The following is a 19476-nucleotide window of genomic DNA, read 5'->3' as shown; positions in this document are numbered from 1 at the left end:
AGGAGAGGCGCTACAGACACAGGCAGACACAATGAACCCCCTGTTTGCTGGGATCCTGCTCAGCACCCTGCTGCGGGCTGCCTTGGGTAAGGAGGCAGCCAAGGCGCCTGTCACAAAGGCCCATCGCCCTGTGCCAGCCGCCCCCCCGCCCCAGTTCCAGCACCCCTTCCCTCCTGCCAGGAAACCGCAAGCGGTGCTATGACTGCGGTGGGGGCCCCAGCGGCTCCTGCAAAGAGACCGTGACCACTTGCGGCCAGGGCAAACGCTGCGGCTTCCTGGAGCGCAAACCCCAACCAGACCTGAGACAGACCAAGCCATCTGGAAACCGTGAGTCCTCCTTTTGTCCCCCTGCCACCAGCCCCTACTACTTCAGTCCTTCTGGCTTCCAGAACCTTCCAGGCTCAGTCTGGCTCTGGGCAGATGGTGCCGCTGTCAGAGTGGAGCGGTCTGTAGCCCCTTCTGGCTCCTGGCACTGAGCCCCTGGAAGCCCGCTGTCTGTGTGGCCACACCCCTTCCTCTTTACCCTCCAGAAAGAGTCTCATAGGCCCATTCACTCACAAATGGGTGAAAAGCTCCCTTGAAGGCAGGGACCGAAAGATTCAGCCAAACTTCAACTTGCAGGCATCAGCTGAGGACCAAGGAGGTATGTGTATGTGTGTATTCTAATTTTTTTGTCTCTAAATAATTTTAGATTGACAGAAAAGTTAATTTTATTAGAAAAATAGTACAGATCAGTACTGTATAGCTTCACTCAGTTTCCTCTCATGTTAACGTCTTATATAACCATAGTACAATTAGCAAAATCAGAAAATAACACCGGTACAGTACAACTAACTAACCTACAGACCTTACTCAATTTAGCCAGTTGTCCCACTGATGTCCTTTTTCTGATCCAGAACCCACACCAGGATCCTACATTGCCTTTAGCTCTCCTGTTTTCTTAGTCGTCCCCGCTCTGGGACGGTTCTGAGTCTTCCTTTGATTCCATGATCTTGACCTTTTTGAAGAGTCCTGATGAGTTATTTTATAGAATGTCCCGCAATTTGGATTTACCTGATATTTTCTCATGATTAGACTGAGGTCGTGAGTTTTTGGCAAGAAGTGACGTTGGTCCCTTTCAGTGCATCCCATCAGGGGTTCACAATGTCAGCGTGTTGACTGTGATCACTTGGTTTCAGGGAGGTGTTTTTTGAGGGGCCAGAGGATCCCTTTGGGCTCCTTGAAATCACATCTGCTCTGCCTCAGAAGGCAAGTCCTCAAGCCAGGAGTTCAACAGCCCAATCTCATCCTCTCTCTCAGCCTCAGTGACCTTGATTCATCACCATCCAGCCTGCGTGGCGGCCCATCATTGCAGTCGAGTGGAAACAGAGGTGGTGGGAGACGTGACTTATATGACCCACAGGGACTGCTGCGTCTGCGACCTGTGCAACAGTGCTGTGGCGAGCACTGCAGCCCCCGCGTGCATCGTGGCTCCAGGGGTCACTGCCCTAGCCTGGCTCTTGCCAGGACTGTGGAGAGGGTAGTGGGAGTAGGGCAAGAGAAGGGAGCAAGGGAGCAAGGGAACGAAGGGGATCTGAAGTGAGAAGATAAACACTCCTCTGTGAGCCACTAAAATCTATCGACCACTCTAGAGCTGACTGGAAAATTCCATCTTTTGTTGATGGGAGGGCTGAAGGAGTAATATGGGGGCAACCAGTCTCTAGTTTAGGGGTTATCAAGGATCAGTGGACTTAGTTACAGTGGTGCACTCCTTAACCAACTAAACCCCAAAGGACAATGGAGAATATACCCTATGTGACTCCTACATCCTGTTGCTAGGGAGAATCTTCCTTAGCAACGAGGATCGCTGACGGGAACAGCCTCTGGGCTGAGTGGGGGCCACCAGGAATCAATGAGCCTCGTTGTCTGGGCTTGTTCCCCTTCCCCGCATTTGCAACTTAGCTCCCAATATGACTATTTGGAATTGAGAAAGGAAATGTAAGCACTGTGATAGGAGGGTTGCTTGGTGCCCCATGTACTAGGCCAGGTGAGGCCTCTGAATCTAACTTGAGGGACTGAGGCCTGGAAAGAGGGTCCCAGGTCCCATCCCCATGCAACTCTCCTACCCTTTCTGGGGAGCCCTCAAGCCAGACTGCACCTCCTTCTTGGCAGTACATCAGAGGTGTGGCCTAAACTTAAGATAAATATTGCTTCTCCAAACACTCGGCCCTGTACGCCACCCCCAGACACTGGAAGAGAGGATGGAAGCCTGCAAAACCTGTTTTTCCATCTGCCCCAGCCCAGCCTCTGAGAGAAACTCCCTGAAGGGCTCTTGGGTGAGTGTGAGGGCTGAGAGTGGTATTTCCTGGGAGGGCGCCTCTGACAATAGATCTTCTGATACACAATTGATCATATATAGACATTTATTACTCAAAATGGAAAGGGGTGAGCATGGGGATGAGGTACGTATGGGAGCCAGGGTTTGGGGGATCAGCTCATACAGTGAGATCATCAGGTCCTTCCTGGGAGCCTTCACTGGGGACAGGACAGAAACCCCATTTCAGGCCCAGATTCCAATCCCTCCTCACATAGGGCACAGGGGAGTTCAGGAGGCAAAGTGCGGAGCCCTTCTAGGAGACGATGGAGGATCTGGAGTGGTGTTGAGGGAAATGGAAAGAGACTCCAGAGAAGCAGAGTGCAGGGTGTGGGATGGAAGGATGGATGGGGGGACCACTGTCTAATTAAAGAAATGTGAAGGGTCTGGAGAAATGCTTTTCTGAGCAAAAGGAAGCAGAGGATATGAAGATAAGAGAGGCTCAGGCTAAGGCAGGTGGGCAGCCATAGAGTGAGTCTCACTGCAACAGCCAGAGGCCAAGGCCAGCCAAGGAGGTGAGGAGGACAAGGGCCAGGGCCGGGGTGGGCCGAGGGGCTGGGTTATTGCAGTTGTCCTTGTTGCAGCAGGTGGTGTTATAGGTCAGGCCTAGCTTGTTGTTGGTTTGGTTGAAGGCCTCCCGACAGGGCTCTTCTGGTGTGCCACAGCGTAGGTTGGAGAAAACCCACAGCTTCCCTGGGGTTAGGAGGGGGCAGTGGGGACAGTTAAGATGGGCACCTGGCATGCCTGTGTCCACCTCCCCACCCCATGCACCCCACCCAGGCTTCCTTCCTTCCCAACTCTGCCCTTGGCCCTGCCCTTCTGTATCTCTTCTCAGTCTAACGTTTCTCCTGCACTTCCTTACCCTGTCCCTCACCCCAATCCCGGTCCTATCACTTGCTGCCCATGAGGCTTTGGACCTGTTACTGTCTCTTTTTGAGGCTGTTTTCTCAGTATAATAATAGCACCCACATCATAGGGTTGTCATGAGCATTAATGGAAACAATCCTTGTAAAGACATAGGATGGTGCCTGGCACATAATGATCCTTGGCCAAATATCATTGCTGTAATTCTCTGTTCCACCTCAGCCCCAGCCATAGAGTCTCCCACTGGCTCCCTCTCCCCACTGAAGAAAGGAATGTTACCGAGGTACACATTTGTTGTCAGGCATTGCTGTCCTGGTTCCAGGCGGCAGGACTGCCGGTCCACACACCCCAGCAAAGGGACCTTGTAGCAGGAGTGACAGCGAATGTCAGCTGGGAAGACACAAGTCGGGCTGAAGTGATGGAGGGTCTGACTCACCTGGGGAAGAACCCAGCTGGTGGGCAGGGTGGAGAAGAGCCAATCAAGTAGGTATTCTGACCTGTTTGTTCCGGTAGGGACAGAGAGGGTGAGTGAAGCAGAAAAAATGTAAGTGGGTGAGGGTGGAGTCGCTCTGTGAATGGCCCACACCTTAACATCTTCCTTCACTCCACCCCATCTGGAGATGAGTCAAGAGAAGCAGAGTTACCAACAATAGGGCTGGGGACAGATGAAATGGGAGAATACCACGGGGAAGGAATGGAGGTGGCGAGGGAGGAGATGAAGGAATTCAGAAGAGGTCACAGATGGAGTCTTGGAAGAAATATTAAAAGTAAAAATCATGGTGGTTACAACACTTGCAGAAATAGCTTGGAACTTGAGGCTGGCAAGAAAGCCACCTGGGGCCAGATTAGCAATGTATTCTTCACCTCCTGGGGCCAAGAGCATGGGAAGAGGAACCAGACTTGAACTGAATCCTCCCACCCCAGTAGCTCTCTGACAGAAAGGAAAAGTATCTGGGAGACAGATCATCAGAATCCATCCGAGCACTTTACCAAAATGGAGAGGATGGGTGCAGAAAGGCAGAAGGTGGCACCCCGAAAGTTTCTGCTGCATCCGATTCAAGGTTTGAGGGACGGAAGGGTTTAGTCCGTGGGTGGAGGAGCCTGGTGGCTGCACCTCAGTGAAACCCACCTCACCCTGGGGGTGAGCAACCTTGGCATTCCCTCCCTAGAAGGCCGGGAAATCTCCCTGGTTCCCTGGGAGTTTCTGAGAGGTCACTGGAGCCCTCCAGAAAGCTTGTGTTCCTGGAGGTATGCACCTCAGGGAGGAGCAGGGGTGGGGATCTAGGAAAGGCCACTGCTCGAGGGACTGAGCACAAAGTCCCTGATGGAGTAGATGGGAGGAGGGGTCACAAAAGAAGCCCCAGGCTGGTTGCCTAGATTTCTGGGAGGATGCCCTGGCTGAGTGCAGGTGGTGAGAGGAGAAAGCAGGTAAGCTGGATCCTGGAGAGTTCTGTATCAGAGTGGGGCTGGCAGGGGAACTGGATATCAGAGTTTCCAAGGAGTGGGGAACAGGGGACCTGGAACCCTGGGCAGGTTAGAAGAGTGCGTCTTGGAGGTGGGGAAAAGTCTGAAGATGGAGACACGGGTCCTTGAGAAACAGAGCAAGGACCCTGTCACAGGGGGGCACAGGAGAGCTGAGCCAGTTGGGTCTGGGGGCGCTTGGGATCTTGAGTAGTGGGTAGTGTAGGGCAGTGCCTGGGGCAGGGTGTAAAAGTCCTGACCAGGTGAACCAGGTCCTTGGGGCCCCCAGGTGCTCACCTGAGACCCAGCAGAGCAGAGAAGACAAGGTGAGCAGCAGAAGGCCTTTCATGGTGAGGGTCCTGAGAATGGTAGCAACAGCAGCAGCCGACAGAGTAGAATTTCAGGGATCCTGCTCTGGGAGTTGAGTGGCCTTTTTGGAATTTATAGCCACAGCAGTCCCTCCCTCCCTGGTCTCTGGTGGCCCCTCCTTCCCCATTTAGGGAGGGGCTAAGCAGGACCCAGTGGGGCAGTAGGGATGGGGATGGGAGAGAGAGGTGGGGAGGGTAGGTGCACTAGTGGCCAACTCCATTTTGGTTCTTGGTTTCAGTGCAAGACACACCCTCCTGGCCCCCAGGAGTAACATCCCTGTCTGCCCAGTTCTCTGAAGAAGTATCACCAAAGGCCCCTGTGATGTTACAGTGGCTGTGGTGGTAGCAGTGTCTGCTGGTTCCTGGGAAATGGACAATGGGGTGTGGCCCAAGCTGACTGCAAAATTTTGGTCCCTGGGGGGCATTGGTAGGGGTATGTGGGCAGAAACTGAGCACCAAATTCATCTCAGTCCACTTAGTTTTCCCAATCCCCTCCTCAGCCACAGGATGGAGTAGGATTTGTGATGTCACCAAGAGCTTCTGTGATGTCAAAGCAGTAGAGGCATGGGCTGGAGCTGCCTGTTAGGGAGGGGCTGCCTCAGGCCCCCTGAAGGTTCTCAGGACCTCATCCTGGCTCCACCTGGGCTTGGCCTGGCCTTTGTTGCTCCAGTGCAGTGAGGGCTGATGAAGTCCTGGGTGTGGGGCTGTGCACCTGCTCCAAAGCGCCTCCCTAATCAAAACCTGCCAATTTGGGCGGGCCACCTTGGGCCGGGAGGGATGGAGTGGGCACAGAGGGGTGAGGTAGCAGCTAAAATAAGAATAGAAATAGTAATAATGGCAAGCATATATTGCTCCTATGTCTCTGCCATTGTTCTAGGCATTTACCGTGTATTACTTTATTTAGTTCTCACAATACTCTGCCATGTAGGTGCTTTTATTCCCATTTTACAGATGAGCAAGCAGGCCCAGAGAAGTTAAGCGACTTGCGCACATCACACAGCTAGTAGGTGAAGTCGAGATTTGAATTCAGGCAGCCAAGATCCAGAAACTGTGGTGCTCCCGGCGACTGCTACGCTTCAAGAGTTAAAGTCTGCGGAAGTGCTTGTGTAAAGGGCCCCAGCATGAATTCTAAGTGAGCATTGGTTGAGGGCTGTGAACCTGCCTGCAAGGATTCCCAGAGGGATGTGGGCAGCTGGTGGCCCCTCCCCCACCCCTTATCGGAGCCCCCAGACCTGCGGTCTCCCCCTCCACCCCCCTCTGATTTCCCTCCGGTCTCCTTCGCTGATTCACTGGCCTCCTCTTCCCACCACATCGCAGCCATGGCCTTGGTTCTGCAGCTGCTGCCGCTGCTGCTGTCGAGGGCCCAGGGGAACCCCGGGGGTAAGCCATCCCAGGAAAGTCGGAATGGGCGAGGAAAGACTGAGACTGGAGGAGGAGGCGACCAGGTGGGGGGAGGGGGGGATGAGATGTGTATGGGAAGATCCAGGATGGCGGGAGGGTAGAGGAGAGGGAAAAGGCGTAAGGGGGAGGGTCGTCTTGCTCTGTGGACTTGCCTTGACCACCATCCCCCGCACCACCCCCCCCGCCGCCTACCCTAGCTTCACTGGACGGCCACCCTGGGGACCGGGTGAATCTCTCCTGCGTAGGGGTCTCGCAACCCACCCGCTGGGTCTGGGCACCTAGATTCCCGGCCTGCAAAGGCCTGTCCAAAGGACGCCGCGCGATCTTGTTGGCCTCACCGAGCGGGACCCCCACCGTGTCTCCCGTCCAGCCCTTTGCTGGCCGCCTACGTGCCCTGGACCTTGATATCCGGCGGCTGGAGTTGCTCCTGAGCGCGGGGGACTCGGGCACCTTTATCTGCAAGGGCCGCCAAGAGAACGAGAGCCGTACGGAGCTTCACGTGCTGGGGGACCGGGCCTATTGCAGAGCTCCGGGGCCTACCCACGGTAGGTCCAGGCCTTCACACAAAGAGGACCTAACTCAGACACACGCCCCCGTCAGGAAGGGAAGTTCCCTGGGGGGTTCCTGAGTGGGAGAGCTAACTCTCCGTCCCCGCACCCTGACCTCGGCATCCACCGCTACCCCGCTTCCAACGTTCCCGCAGGGTCCGTGTATCCCCAGATTCTAACCCCGCTGCTGGGCGCTGGGCTGGTGCTGGGACTCGGAGTATTGGGCTGGGCCTGTTGGCTGCGCAGGTGAGCTCTAGGGGCGGGGCGTGGTTGAAAGGCTCTCCACCAGAGGCGGGAGGGGCAGGCCCAGAACTTTCCGCGGGCCAAAACTACATCGAGAGCCCTCGGGTGTGGTTCGGAGACGAATAGGGGAGGTCGGAACTTGGGGGCGAGGCCATGGGCTGGTGGGTGGAGCCCTAGCTAAGGAAGCCAAGCTAGAGGCCGAGCTGGCTCCAAGCGTGGGCGGAACTATCTGTGCGGGTGGAACCTGGGTTGTTTTGCTGGTCAGAGCCGGCCTGTTGCTGGGTTGTTGCTGGCGCGTCCTGGGGCCCAGAACAAGCGAGACATAATGTGGTTCTTAGAGACTCTTATCTATCCCTTACAGGCGCTCGCGCCCTCACCCGCCTCGACCACCCCCCAGATTTGGTGAGACTAACTCCACCCCATTTGCCTTCCCCGCACATTCCCCACCCAGTTCCTGAGTCTGAGCCCTTGCTGGGAGCAGACACGTTGGTCACCTTCTCTCAATTCTTCAGCTCTGTCCCCCCCACATAGTTCCACTCGTGAAAGCGGAGCCCCAGAGGCCAGTAGAGGAGGAAGAGCACAAGATTGCAGGGGACCTGGACCAGGAGCCGGTAAAGGCTTGGGGGGGGGTCTGGCCAGAATCCGTGAGTAAAGTGGACCAAGAAAGACAGAGGCTTGGATCCCCAAGGGAGTCAGACTTCCGAGACCCTCCTACCTTCCTCCCCACCTTTCAGAGCCTGCTCTACGCAGACCTGGATCATATGGCCCTCAGACGATCCTGCCGACTGTCCCCAGTGGTCCCTGCTGATGCCTCCACCACCTATGCGGTTGTAGTTCGAAAGGAAGCCCTTACTACCTAACAAGCTGGGGACTCCCAGCTCTCCATAACACCCCTCCCCTTCTTGGCCCTTCACCTGGAAAAGGAAGGCACCGTGGGATAGAAATGAGCACTAGACTGGGAGTCAGGAGACGGAGGATCCAGGCTATCTCTGCTGCTGATCTTGGTCCTTCCTTACCTCCATCTCTCACACAGCTTTCAGGTCTCCTTCACCACTGATGTCCTTAAACCTGATCAAGCCCTGTCTCCCTATCTTAAGACATCAACAACTCCTAGATTTTTGCCGTATCTCTTCCCTTCTCTCCACAGTCAAGCTCTTTGAACCAAGGGCCTACACCTGTCTCTTCCATTTTTCTCTTCACTCCACTCCCACTGCTCACGTGCTCTCCGTGAGCTTGCCAGTGATGTCCTAATAACCACACCCACTAGACATTTATTAGCATTCATCTGGCTTGGCCTTTGATCGCTCTTATTTAAGCTGTTTTTCTTTAATGCTGTTGTCTTCCTTCTGGACTCCTCCTCCTTGCTCCCTACCCCTACAGTATTCTCCACCATTCCAGGTTTGTCTTTTTCTTTATCTGCCTTCTCCCTCTCCTGGCATGCTGTCATCCACAGCCAGTCCTCAGCCTTTTTCTGTGCAAGCAACATCCAGAACTCTCTCCAGTTCAGATCTCTGATATGAGATTTCCAAACTGTCCCTCAGACATCCCTGCCTGGCTGGCCCTAGGCATTCTGCACACAGCAGGTCCAAAACCCAACTCACTGTCATCTCCCAAGCCACTTACTTAATCTTTCCTCCTCTGCATTCTCTCTTGATCAACCCCATTGCCCAAGCCAGAAATGGAGAGTCATGTAGACCTCCTTCCTCTCACTCCCACACGATAAACCAAGTCCTGTCTTTCTATTTTAATGTCACTGTCAAATCCACACCCTTTTCACACCCAGCACTGCCACCTGAATGTACTCTTTACTTCCTCCCTGGATTACCCATAGCCCCACCTCATCCTCCTGCCCTTGTTCTCCTCCCTGAAGCTAGAGATATTCTCCCCAAATGCTAACCTGCTCCTGACAGCCTATATTTCAGCAGTATTTCAGCTCTGGGCCCATGGGCCTCAGCTTTGGGTTCAAGGTGCTACAGTACTCTACTTACTCTCCAGGCTTATCTCTGTCACTCAATGCCTAGAACAGGACAGCCTTAGAGAAATTCTCCCCAGCCCCCAAATGTGCCTTTGCCCAGTGCAATTCCTTCTTCCTGGATTAGCCTTTGCCTCCTCCCCACTATCTGCCTGGCTAATTCTTATTTATCCTCAGGACTCAGTTCAAGTGTAGCCTTTTCTGGGAAGCTATTTCTGACCCACTTTGCCCACCCCTGCATACACTCTGATGCCCTAGGGAGCCCCCTTATTTCTCTCATAGCAACAGCCTCCTGTGAATTGTTCCATTACAACCTGTATTTCAATTTATAAGAAATTTTCATGTACTGTGAGTCCCCTGATATCAGGAGACTGACCCTTTTTATATCACTGCTAAGCCTCAGTAAATGAGTGAAAATGAATATCCCTGGAAATGTCATTTCCTCCTATCCACTAGGGATGGGCTGTTGGTCTCCCAGTCTCTGAATCATCTGACATTTAGATAAATTCAGTGAGTGATTCACCCATATTTTTTCTCTGCCCTGTACATGCTCCCCATCATAGAAATTCTGTCCTGTCCATCTTGTGCCCAAGCAGCTATGACAGGGCTGGACAATGAGTCAGTGAGCACTGAATGAGGGTTTGATGAATGAAGGAGGCCTCCTTCCCAGCACTGACCCCAACCTCAGGTTTCAGCCCTGCCCTTGACCCTCTGCCCCATAAGACACCAGTCGCAGCCCAGTCGCAGCCCAGTCTAAAAGGTCAGTTCTATTTTATTAGTTCTTGGGGAGAGGACTCACCCTGTGACCTCCATCCTTCTTCTCACTCTATGCCCTCCCCCTACCTTGGGGCCATCTCCCCACTACTACCTATTCACTGTCCTCTATCTAACCTTCCTTCCCCTTCTACTCCTATGCCACCCTGCCCCTGGTCAGCCAGGACCCCAAGGCCAGGCTCTCAGCTGTGGGGGCGTGTGCTGAGCACCAGGCAGAGGGAGCTGAGCCCAGCGCCTGCCTTCTCCAGTTCCGAGCAGGACACAGGTACCAGGGTGACGTCAGAGAGCTTCTGCAGTGCCTGCAGGGAGGACAGTGTGTGGGGAGAAGAGAGTAAGACCCCAAGGCCCACAGCCAGGGCCCCATTTCAGCCAGCTAGAGTGGCCCCACCCTGGCTTCTAGAAAAGGTACCCCTTCTTCCTCCCACTAGGGAGGTCTGAGCCCCATTTCTCTGGTTGTTGTTGGTGGTGGAGCTCCTGCCTTCTCTCACCTCCTGGCTGTTGGGCAGGTCCCCGCCTCCACGGTGCAGGAGGAAAGGGGGCATACCAGGCAGCCCAGGACGCAGAAAGAGACAGTCAGCCGCTGCATCATCTGGGAGGGTCAGGGAGGCATAGGGGTGATCCGTCAACACTGCCATTGCCTGGGGGAGAGGAGGGAGGAAGCATGCAAGGCTCAGAGCCTCTCCACAACTGAGTCCGGCTGCCCTACCACCGCTAAGGGCTGGGGACAGAGTTACATTATTGTGGAATAATAATGACAGCAATCACATAGCACTTACTATGTGTCAGGCACTAAGCGCTTTAATTAACTTGTCTAATTTCCACCTCGGACTCACACGCAGTTCTTTCCACCTGCTACCCACTCCTCGCCTACTTCAGACCCCACAGGTCGGTCCTATCCATCCTTCAAGACACAGCTTGGGTGCCCTTTAGGGAGTTTCTTGAAACTCGGGAAAACGATGTTAATTGCCCCTGTTCCTCGGTGTTCCAGCTGTCTGTCCCGTTTATAGTAACTTCTTGTTTTCACACGTGTTTTCACATAGATGGACAGCTCCATGAGGGTAGGGGTTGGAGTTAATTAATTCTCAGAGCCTCCCAACTCCCCGCCTGCCAGGCCCGGAGCCACGCCCACTTTTGTTGGCCGCGCCCCAACCTGCCCCACCCCAGCCCCGCCCCTTCTCACCCTGACAGCTTTTTGGGCAGCCTCGCTGCTACCGGCCACCACAGTGCGGGGTCCCCCCATGCCGCAGAGGCCACGCAGGTGGGAGGGGCTCGAGACCGGCACCGTGGAGACGGCAAAGTCCTTAGGGGAACAAGGGAAAGTATTCAGGGACGCGGGAAAGGTGAGAGGATACCTTCAAACACAGGCTGCTCTCAGCCTCTTCCTCCTCAGCGCGGCCCGCCCCGCGCCCCCGCCCAGTCCCTCAGACCCCCATCCGCTCCCTGCTCCCCCCACCCAAGGCTAGTCCTGCTCCTCACCCGGAACGTGTCCGCCACGATCTCAGCTCCTCGGTGATTAGTCCACTTGGAGAGGCCTACGAAAAACTCCCGGCCTGAGCCCAGGGAGGCCGTCGAGGTATGAAGCGGGAGTGGGTTGGAAACAAGGCCCGAGATGGCCCAGTCTCCCAAAGTCTGCTTCCCTGTGCCAAGCCCCAGGGTGCAGGCACCCCAGCCTCACCGGTGAAGAGAACATCAGTGCCATCCAGCGTCGCGTTCTCGTCCCCCATCTCCACAATTCGGAGCCCCAGGTCCTGGAGGGCTTTGCGGACGCCATCGACCTTAGGGCAGGAGAAGAGGGCGCGAAGCGGAGACATTCCCACCCCGATTCTTCCCTTAAGCCCCAGACGTCCAGATCCTCCCTTCCCCCTACCCGACCCGTGCCCAGGCGCTCACCTCCGGCCTGCGTGCGGGGCTCCAGGGCCGCGTGATTAGGGCCGTATCCCCTTGGATCACAGCGGTGTCACCAAGCAGCGGTCCCAGCGGCAGCGACTCTTCAGGAGGCAGTTCTAATAGCTGCAGCCCCAATCGCTGCCTCAGTTTACCCCCCAGCACCCCATGCTCCCTCTGAGCTTTGGCTAGGTCCAGAGCCGGGAGGCCAGCCCCCGCACCCTCCCCCGACGCCAGACTCTCCGGGACCCCCCGGATCAGGGCATGGGAACAGCGGCCCAGCCCCTCTCCTGGCGTCCCCATCCCATCCACACAGACGCCCCCTCCGGCTGCGCTGATTTCTTAGTTGTCTTTTTTTAACTTCACCTGTCTGGGAGAAGAAACAGAACGGGGGTAGGCAGAGAGAGAAGACATGCAGAGAAGGGCATAGGGGGATGGTTAAAAGCGCCCGGGTCTTCCTCCTGCCATCTTCGGGCGCCCCTCCCACTCCGCCCCACCCCCCTCCAGACCTTCCTCTCCTGCCGACCCCACTCCACCCCGCATCCTCGCGGGTCTGCTGCTTTACGAGAAGTCCGAGGAACGAGATCGGGATCCCTAGTCTCCAAAACACCTGTTGCCCCTGCTCGGGGGCTTCGAGAGGTCCCTGCCGGGCGCCCCTCTTGGCAGCCGCTAGGATGCGCTCACTCCCAAAAAATGCAGCGGCCCCGCCCCCTTAACCCTCTGCTGCTCGCTGCCTTAGGGACCCGAAGTGCGGCGAGGAACCCACAAGGGTTATGGGACAGGAGGAGACAGCTGGGGAGAGAGTCAGGACCTGGGGGATGAAAGCCCTGGGTGTCCGAACGAGAACGGGAGCGAGGGACAAGGAGGGAGGAATTAGAGCCTAAGGAGTTAAACATCCTCTCCACCCTGGCCGGTCAATCCGTTCCTAGCGCGACCCAGTGTAAACCAGACTGAGTCCCGGAGGACTGGGAGAGGTCTAAAACGAAATCCGAGGGGCGGGGAAACGGGGGGGGGCGTGGTTCTGGGGAGCAGGCACCGCTCCGGGCGCCAGGACCGGGTCCCCCAGTCTCCCGATCCATCTTCCCCAAAGTCCACCCCGACTCAGCTCCGCACCCAAATGTCGACCCTCCGCACTGTCCGGCGCAGACACGGGCCCAGCACCCCCAAACTCCCCCCCACACACGGTCCGAGGAGCACCTCCCACCAGACTCACCTCCTGCGGCCACCCCCACTCTTGCAGCTCTGTGCTCTTGGCTGGGGCCCCACCCCCCTGAGGACAGAGTTGGTGAAGAAGAGAGTCGTAGTCTTCAAGCCTCGGGGATTGGAGCTTTGGCTTTGAGGGGTCCCCGGGTAGGCGCGCTCAAGTACTACAGTGGGCCGGGGGCGCGACGGTCTGGCGGCTCCGGGGCATTGTCTAAGCGGGACGGGGCGGGGCTCCCCGATGTCACGCCCATTCCGCCCTGCTTTGCCGCGCCCACTCCACCCCGACTGTGCCCCCCTTCTCGGAATTCGGCCCCGCCCCACGAGCTCTGCCCAGACCCACCCAGATCTGGTTGGCTCTGGCGGCTGGGCTGCGAGTGCGACATGGAGCACAAAACAGCGCTATGGTGGACCCGCACTAAAAATGGCAGCCCCGTCACAAGCACCAGTCTTCTAAATTCCTGGTTTCTGCCAGGAGTTCAAGGTCATTGACCCACTCTTCATTCCGTGTTACTCACACTTCAAGCCCCCTTTGTGTAAAAACACTAGATTTTCCTTTAAAATTATTATTTTTGGCTGCGTTGGGTCTTCATTGCTATGCGCGGGCTTTCTCTAGTTGCGGAGCGGGGGCTGCTGTTCTTCGTTGCGGTGCGCGGGCTTCTCATTGCGGTGGCTTCTCTTGTTGCGGGAGCATGGGCTCTAGGCGCGCGGGCTTCAGTAGTTTTTGCACCCGGGCTCACAGGCTCTGGAGCACAGGCTCAGTAGTTGTGGCACACAGGCTTAGTTGCTCCGCGGCATGTGGGATCTTCCCGGACCAAGGCTGGAACCCATGTCTCCTGCGTTGCCAGGTGGATTCTTAACCACTGTACCACCAGGGAAGTCCCAAAGCACTAGATTTTCATTCTGTACTTTATTACTGAAATACGTTGTCCTACCCACCCCACAGTAAAAATCTCACCCAGATCCCCCATCCTTTCTCCTCATCCCCCCAGCAAGCCCTGCACAGGTGCTCCAGGATTCTATGCCCACTGGCCATTTTGGAGTGTGTCCATTGGGTAACCATGTGGAAACCACCCAGGGCCTTTGTGGAGAAAATGGAGGGGGGCGAGGGAGCTCCAGGAGGGGCTTATTTGAGGGCCTTGGCCACTTGCTCATAGGCCAGCTCGATCTCCTCATCATCTGGACAGGTGGAGGCAAACTCTTCCCGAGCATAGGCATTGCGCAGGTACCTATGCACTCCCCGAAACACATCTGGAATGGAGAATCCTCGGTACTTCTTACATACCACCTAGGGGTGGGGAGAGGAGAGCCAGTAGGTTAGCTTCAGGGAAGTCACATTGGCTGCCATGCTCTTGGTCTTTCCCTTATCCCAAGGCCTCATGATAAAATCCAGGCATTCAAGTAGGTCCACTATCTGGTTTCTCTTCCGATGATTCTTATCTCCCATATGAATCATCTTCAATAATCTTTCTTAACTCCTCACTGTCTTGTAAGGCCTTCATCCTTCCTCTCCGCTTACTGAAATCCTGGCCATTTATAACCAGCCCCTTTTCAGGCCACCCCAGTCCATGGTGCTAGTTTTCCCCTCTGGATTTTGAAATATAATTCACAAACCAAAAATTCTCCTCTTGAATTTCCACAGCAACTTTTTTCTACTTTTCATTTGGCTTTTAATCATGTATTACTAATCATGTGAATGTTTTATCTTCTCAGCTAGATTTCACATCCTTTGAGGGCAAGGATCAATCACCACATATCTTGTCTTTCAGTGCCTAGTAAAGAGATTTTCAGTACACAGTTCTGCAGCAGACTGACACTGGGCCCACGTTTCAGAAACTAAACCGTAGCTTTGAACTATGACAAAAACATGGGAACCAGCAGTTTTCATCTTCCACAAGAGGAAGTGGAGACTGAAGCTATAGACTTAAAACTTTGATTTTAGGAAAAGCCTGCTCTCTGATCTGGGGATTTGGCAATGACAGAGACAGGAAGAGCATTCTTTAATGTTAACACTGGGATGTGTTACCCTAGGCCAGTCTGTTTGCACCCACACCTTGCATCGTAGAATGTAATTCTCTCAAGTAGTGGTCTTGCCAGCAAAGGCAGCAGAGAAGGAATGGGGTGGTGTCTGCTATTGAAAACCACCCTAAGAAAGAAAGCGCCTTTGGAGTGATTGTCATGGGAAGCCTGCGTGGGAGCCCCTTAAAGAACCATCCCAGCGACCACCCTCTCCTCCCACAGTGACCACTCACCTGTACTATGTGGAGCTTTGGCAACAGGTTGCAGTCAGCCAGAGTGAGCTCATTGCCATCCAGAAACTTCCTCTGAGAGATGCCCTCATCCTCAGCGCTGGTCTCATCTACTTCATCTGGGAGAGGGGATGTCAAGTAATTGTCTAAAACTTTCAGGGCTTTCAGGAGTCCCTTCTCCAGGTCTGTGCAAGAGAAGGGAGTTGGTAAGAACATCAGAAGACTGACATAGTCCAAGAAGGCCCATGAGGGGGTGAACACTAATGGTGAGGCCAGTCCAAAATAATAATAGCTAACACTAATGTAGTGCATTTTCTCTGTGCTATTCTAAGCAATTTACACACAAAAACTCATTTAATTCTCACATCAACCCACGAAGTAGGTACTGTTATCCTCATTTTATAGATCTGGAAATGGATTTACAGAGAAGTTCAATGAATTCCCCGAAGTCACACAGCTACTAGAATTTGTACTCAGGTCATCTGGATCTAGAGTCTCTCTCTCTCTCTCTCTGTCTCTCTCTCTCTTTTTTAAATTGAAGTAAGATTTGCCAACATCTGCTCCATCTCCCTGGTATCTGAATGTCCAGGTGCCCCGACTCACTGGATCTTTTCTATTCCTCCTAGGACCCAGGCCTCCAACGCACAAGACTCACTATCATTGAGAGCTGGGTTTGAATTCTTGATGTAGGCAGAGAATTTGGCAAATATGTCCAGCCCAGCTGTGTTGGATTCAGGGTTCAGAGCTGCCAGCTTGGGGTACCTGGAAGCCAATGGGACAAACAGGATAAGATGTCTTCTGAGGAGGAACCTCAGCTCCCCTGCCGCAGCCCCACCACCATCTCTGTTTTTCATTTCTTCAACCTCTCTCTCCCAGAGTCTCCCAGCCCCTACTCCCCTTTCCAAGTTCCCCTATACCTGGGAGGGCACAGCACCGCCTCCAGAAATTCCTCAATCTTGTTGGTGTCTGTGTGCACTTCAGTGCCGTACAGCAGGAATGGGAGCTGCCCTCCTGGGCACAGCTTCTGCACCGTCTCAGTCCGCCTGGAGGAGAGACCAGGCATTAGGACAGGAAAAGGGGGTTAGGGAGACCCAGAAAGGAGAGATGGAGAGATGTGGCAAAGGGGCTCCAGATGGAGAGGAAAACAGTTCTGGATGGAAGGACTCAGGTGGGTGAGTGTGTAAGTGTGCATGTGTGTGTGCACAAGGGAGTTTAGAGGAACAGAAGTGCACCTACCTTTTGGTGTCAACAGTGGTGACATTGAAGGTGACTCCCTTGAGCCAGAGCACCATGAACAGTCTCTGGGAGAAGGGGCAGTTCCCGATCTTGGCCCCATCACTGCCAGCCTGGAAAGCAACCCCCAGCCCAAGGTTAGGCCTGGTGCACCCCACTCATCCCCAGGCCATTCTCTGCATCTCCTACTCCCAGACCTAGCTGGTTTCTGCCTAGTCATGACACATACTCAGTCTCACCGCTAAAAGCACCCCTCCAGAACTGGGCTCTCTACCCTGGGGTCTGGGTCAAACCTAAGATGGGTCAGTGAGAATATCTTCTGCAAAGGTAGGCTTCTGGTTCCCCAGAGAGTTGAGGACAGATGGAGGTAGGCAGAGGGAATGGGCTTTGGAGAATTTGGAGGATTTGGACCCTAGAGGGGGAAGACTAATGGTGGTGTAGTTAGTTTTCTCTGTACTATTCTAAGCACTTTACATACAAAAACTCATTTAATTCTCACATCGACCCATGAAATGCCTAGAGGGACTTTGGTGAGGCTAGAGTTGTGGGCTGGAGGCCTGGATTCCTGAATGGCATAGAGCCTGAGAACAGGAGAGGCGGGGCAGGGTTTGGCAGCAGGAGTTCTGGTTCTCTATACCTCTACCCAAGCAGCTGGGTGGAGAGTCAAGGGGCTCAGAGCCTCGCCCTAGAGATGTGGAGGGCCTTGCAGAGGGGGGCTGCCCTCGAATCGGCAATTAGTGACCTCATCCCCCAAAGGACACCTCCCCGTTAGCTGAGGGTGATTCATCTCACTGTGTCTCCGGGCTCAGCAGCTTCCTTCCTGGCAAGCAGTGGGGGCAGGGACCTGTGAGGCTGAGGCCTGGGAAGCAAAGGCCACCTCCCTCTTCCCTGGGCACAGCTGAAGTTTCCCAGGACAAGTTCCCTGGCTCCAGATAATCTTCCTCACACAGGACCCAGGGCTGGAATCTCTGTAGCGCAGACTCACCCAGGAGTAAAAATAAAAATAGCCCCTGAGGCAAGTGTGAGAGTGAGGTGGGGACCACACTTAAGGGGGTCGACCCAGGCACGGCTGAGGGAGAGGGAATGGCTACCGGAGAAGCCCCAGCATAAGGGAGAGGGAGGGACGGGCTGGAACACACAAAGGCTAGATGAACAAAAGCGGGGAAGTGGAGAGAAAGGAGGCAGGAAAGTGAAGGGTGGGGAGAATGGGTGAACCGGGAGTTACCGACGGAGGGGGAGGTCGCTAAAGGGAGGGAGGGGCACAAAGAAGAGGTCCAGAGAGGGGAGAGAATGCAGTGCTAGTGGGGAAGGGAGCGGGGCAGAAACGGCAGCCTGCGGTTTCGATATGCAAATGCCTTGGGACCACCTCTCCTCCTCCACACCCGCAGAGAGGACAGAGCTGGGGCAACTCTTTTTCTTCTGCTTCTGTAACCCCCAAACCCTAAACGCCCTAACCCAGTTCTCCTCCTTCTGCTCTCTCTCCCCATCTACCCTCGTGGTGGCCACAGCTCAACTCTCATCTCCTCGCCACCACCCTTTCTCTCGCTCCTCCAAGTCCTCAGGACACTCGTTCTCGACCCCATCACCTCTCTGAGCCAGCTTCTGGAACTCCACTCCCATTCTCCTGTCTCCTTCCACCCCACCAATTCTTCCCAGTTCACCTGGTCCCACTCCCAGGCCTCCGGACCACACCCTCTTCCTGGAAACCTCCCCCGCCCCGACACCCCCCAATCCAAGTCTCCCCCACTATGCTCCTCACCCTCTGATCTTCTTGTAGGGCCTCATCCGGATGTTTCCCTCTGTCCCACCCAAAGCCTGTAGGTTTCCTGCTGCCCCCTACTCTCTCGGTCCTCCTATCAGCTGTCCCCCCACACCCACACCCGTCAATCTTCTCAGCTCCTGGGAACCCTCCCTTTTCTCTACTTTCCTGTCCTTCAGGCTGCTGGAAACGTGCACTTCTACAAACTTTTCAGGGTTGAGCCTAGATTTCTCATTACCCGCGCACACATCAAATGTCTTCCCCTCCCAAGGCCCGGCCACCACCACCCCAGGCCCCTGCCATACACGCCCTAAAGACGGCACGTGGGTTTGGGGGTGGGGATCAAAGAGGAAAGGGATTAGGGAGTTAAGGCTGGAGCTGGGGAAAAGTGCGAGTTGCCTTCCAGTAACTCGGAGGGGGGCCTAGGAGGGAGAGGTGTTCTTACCTTCACGAACAATTCGACCTGCGGTTGTTCTTCGGCCATGGTTGCGACGGGGACCAGGAAGCGGCCGTCTCTGGGGGAACTGGGAGGGGGCGGGGCCAGGGAGAAGGCGGTCTCACAGAAAAGATTCTCTCCCCCAGACCTAGGACTACTCGCCCTGCAGCGCCGCAAGAGCCCGATCAGACCCGCTCACTCCAGACGCGGCCTCTCGACCAGTCCAGCGTACTCCACACCCAGCGGATCTAGCTCTACCCACTCCCGGGCTGGATCTGGGAGCTGACTCACGGACCGCCCCGCCCTGAACCTGCGGAGGGGACGGGCGCGGGGGCGGAACTCGATGACCTAGGGAGTGGGCCCGGAGGGGTGAGCCTCAGGTCTCCCAGATGATGGGGAAGGGGGTGTTGAGGAGAGGGAATCCTGGGAAACTTCTTGTGTCCCTGCCAGTCTCCTTGAACAAGGGACTTTTTTCTGCCTCAGTTTCCCTGCTTCATTAGTCAGAGGACACTCCCACTCAACCCTCACACAAGAAATCTGAAACCGACTGCTTGAGCACGTCCCTGAGGGCCCAGAGAGGGAATTTATAGAAGGGAAAGGTGGTCCTTTATTACTTTCTCCAAGTTCCCTCGGAACTCCAGTCCAAATTCTGGGTTGCTAGGACTGTGGCCCAGGAGAGGGACTTGCAAGTGGAAGCTGGGGTTGGAGGAGGAGAGCGGTGAGAGGTAGGG

General features: G+C 55.1%; 5 protein-coding genes across 5 annotated transcripts; 2 read left to right on the top strand and 3 right to left on the bottom strand.

Annotated features, from left to right (window-relative positions):
• Positions 1-31: 31 nt before the first annotated feature.
• Positions 32-1523, top strand: LY6G6D (lymphocyte antigen 6 family member G6D; the record flags this gene model as incomplete). Its single annotated transcript, XM_079713397.1, has 3 exons — positions 32-86; positions 181-327; positions 1300-1523. 3 exons carry the CDS (start codon positions 32-34, stop codon positions 1521-1523), a joined length of 426 nt encoding a protein of 141 aa, XP_079569523.1.
• Positions 1524-2384: 861 nt separating this feature from the next.
• On the bottom strand, positions 2385-5027 carry LY6G6C (lymphocyte antigen 6 family member G6C; the record flags this gene model as incomplete). The annotated part of the gene is made up of 3 exons (XM_079712667.1): positions 2385-3046; positions 3497-3607; positions 4976-5027. The coding sequence occupies 3 exons, from the start codon at positions 5025-5027 to the stop codon at positions 2832-2834; spliced, it is 378 nt and encodes a 125-aa protein (XP_079568793.1). The 3' UTR covers positions 2385-2831.
• Positions 5028-6365: 1338 nt separating this feature from the next.
• On the top strand, positions 6366-8098 carry MPIG6B (megakaryocyte and platelet inhibitory receptor G6b; the record flags this gene model as incomplete). Its single annotated transcript, XM_079713178.1, has 6 exons — positions 6366-6426; positions 6645-6992; positions 7151-7241; positions 7600-7640; positions 7770-7849; positions 7973-8098. 6 exons carry the CDS (start codon positions 6366-6368, stop codon positions 8096-8098), a joined length of 747 nt encoding a protein of 248 aa, XP_079569304.1.
• A 1866-nt stretch (positions 8099-9964) lies between these two features.
• On the bottom strand, positions 9965-12171 carry DDAH2 (DDAH family member 2, ADMA-independent; the record flags this gene model as incomplete). Its single annotated transcript, XM_079712876.1, has 6 exons — positions 9965-10283; positions 10473-10622; positions 11165-11284; positions 11461-11534; positions 11660-11759; positions 11875-12171. The coding sequence occupies 6 exons, from the start codon at positions 12169-12171 to the stop codon at positions 10167-10169; spliced, it is 858 nt and encodes a 285-aa protein (XP_079569002.1). The 3' UTR covers positions 9965-10166.
• Positions 12172-13963: 1792 nt separating this feature from the next.
• CLIC1 (chloride intracellular channel 1) lies at positions 13964-18852 on the bottom strand. Its single transcript, XM_079713177.1, has 6 exons — positions 18755-18852; positions 16554-16663; positions 16235-16360; positions 15973-16079; positions 15321-15502; positions 13964-14356 (listed from the first exon to the last, which is right to left on the bottom strand). Exons 1-6 carry the CDS (start codon positions 18791-18793, stop codon positions 14195-14197), a joined length of 726 nt encoding a protein of 241 aa, XP_079569303.1. The 5' UTR covers positions 18794-18852; the 3' UTR covers positions 13964-14194.
• Between the last annotated feature and the right edge of the window lie 624 nt (positions 18853-19476).

The sequence above is a fragment of the Hyperoodon ampullatus genome (genome assembly GCF_949752795.1).
Source record: "Hyperoodon ampullatus genome assembly, chromosome: 10".
Taxonomy (NCBI): domain Eukaryota; kingdom Metazoa; phylum Chordata; class Mammalia; order Artiodactyla; family Ziphiidae; genus Hyperoodon; species Hyperoodon ampullatus.
This window is presented reverse-complemented; position numbering and strand designations above follow the sequence as displayed.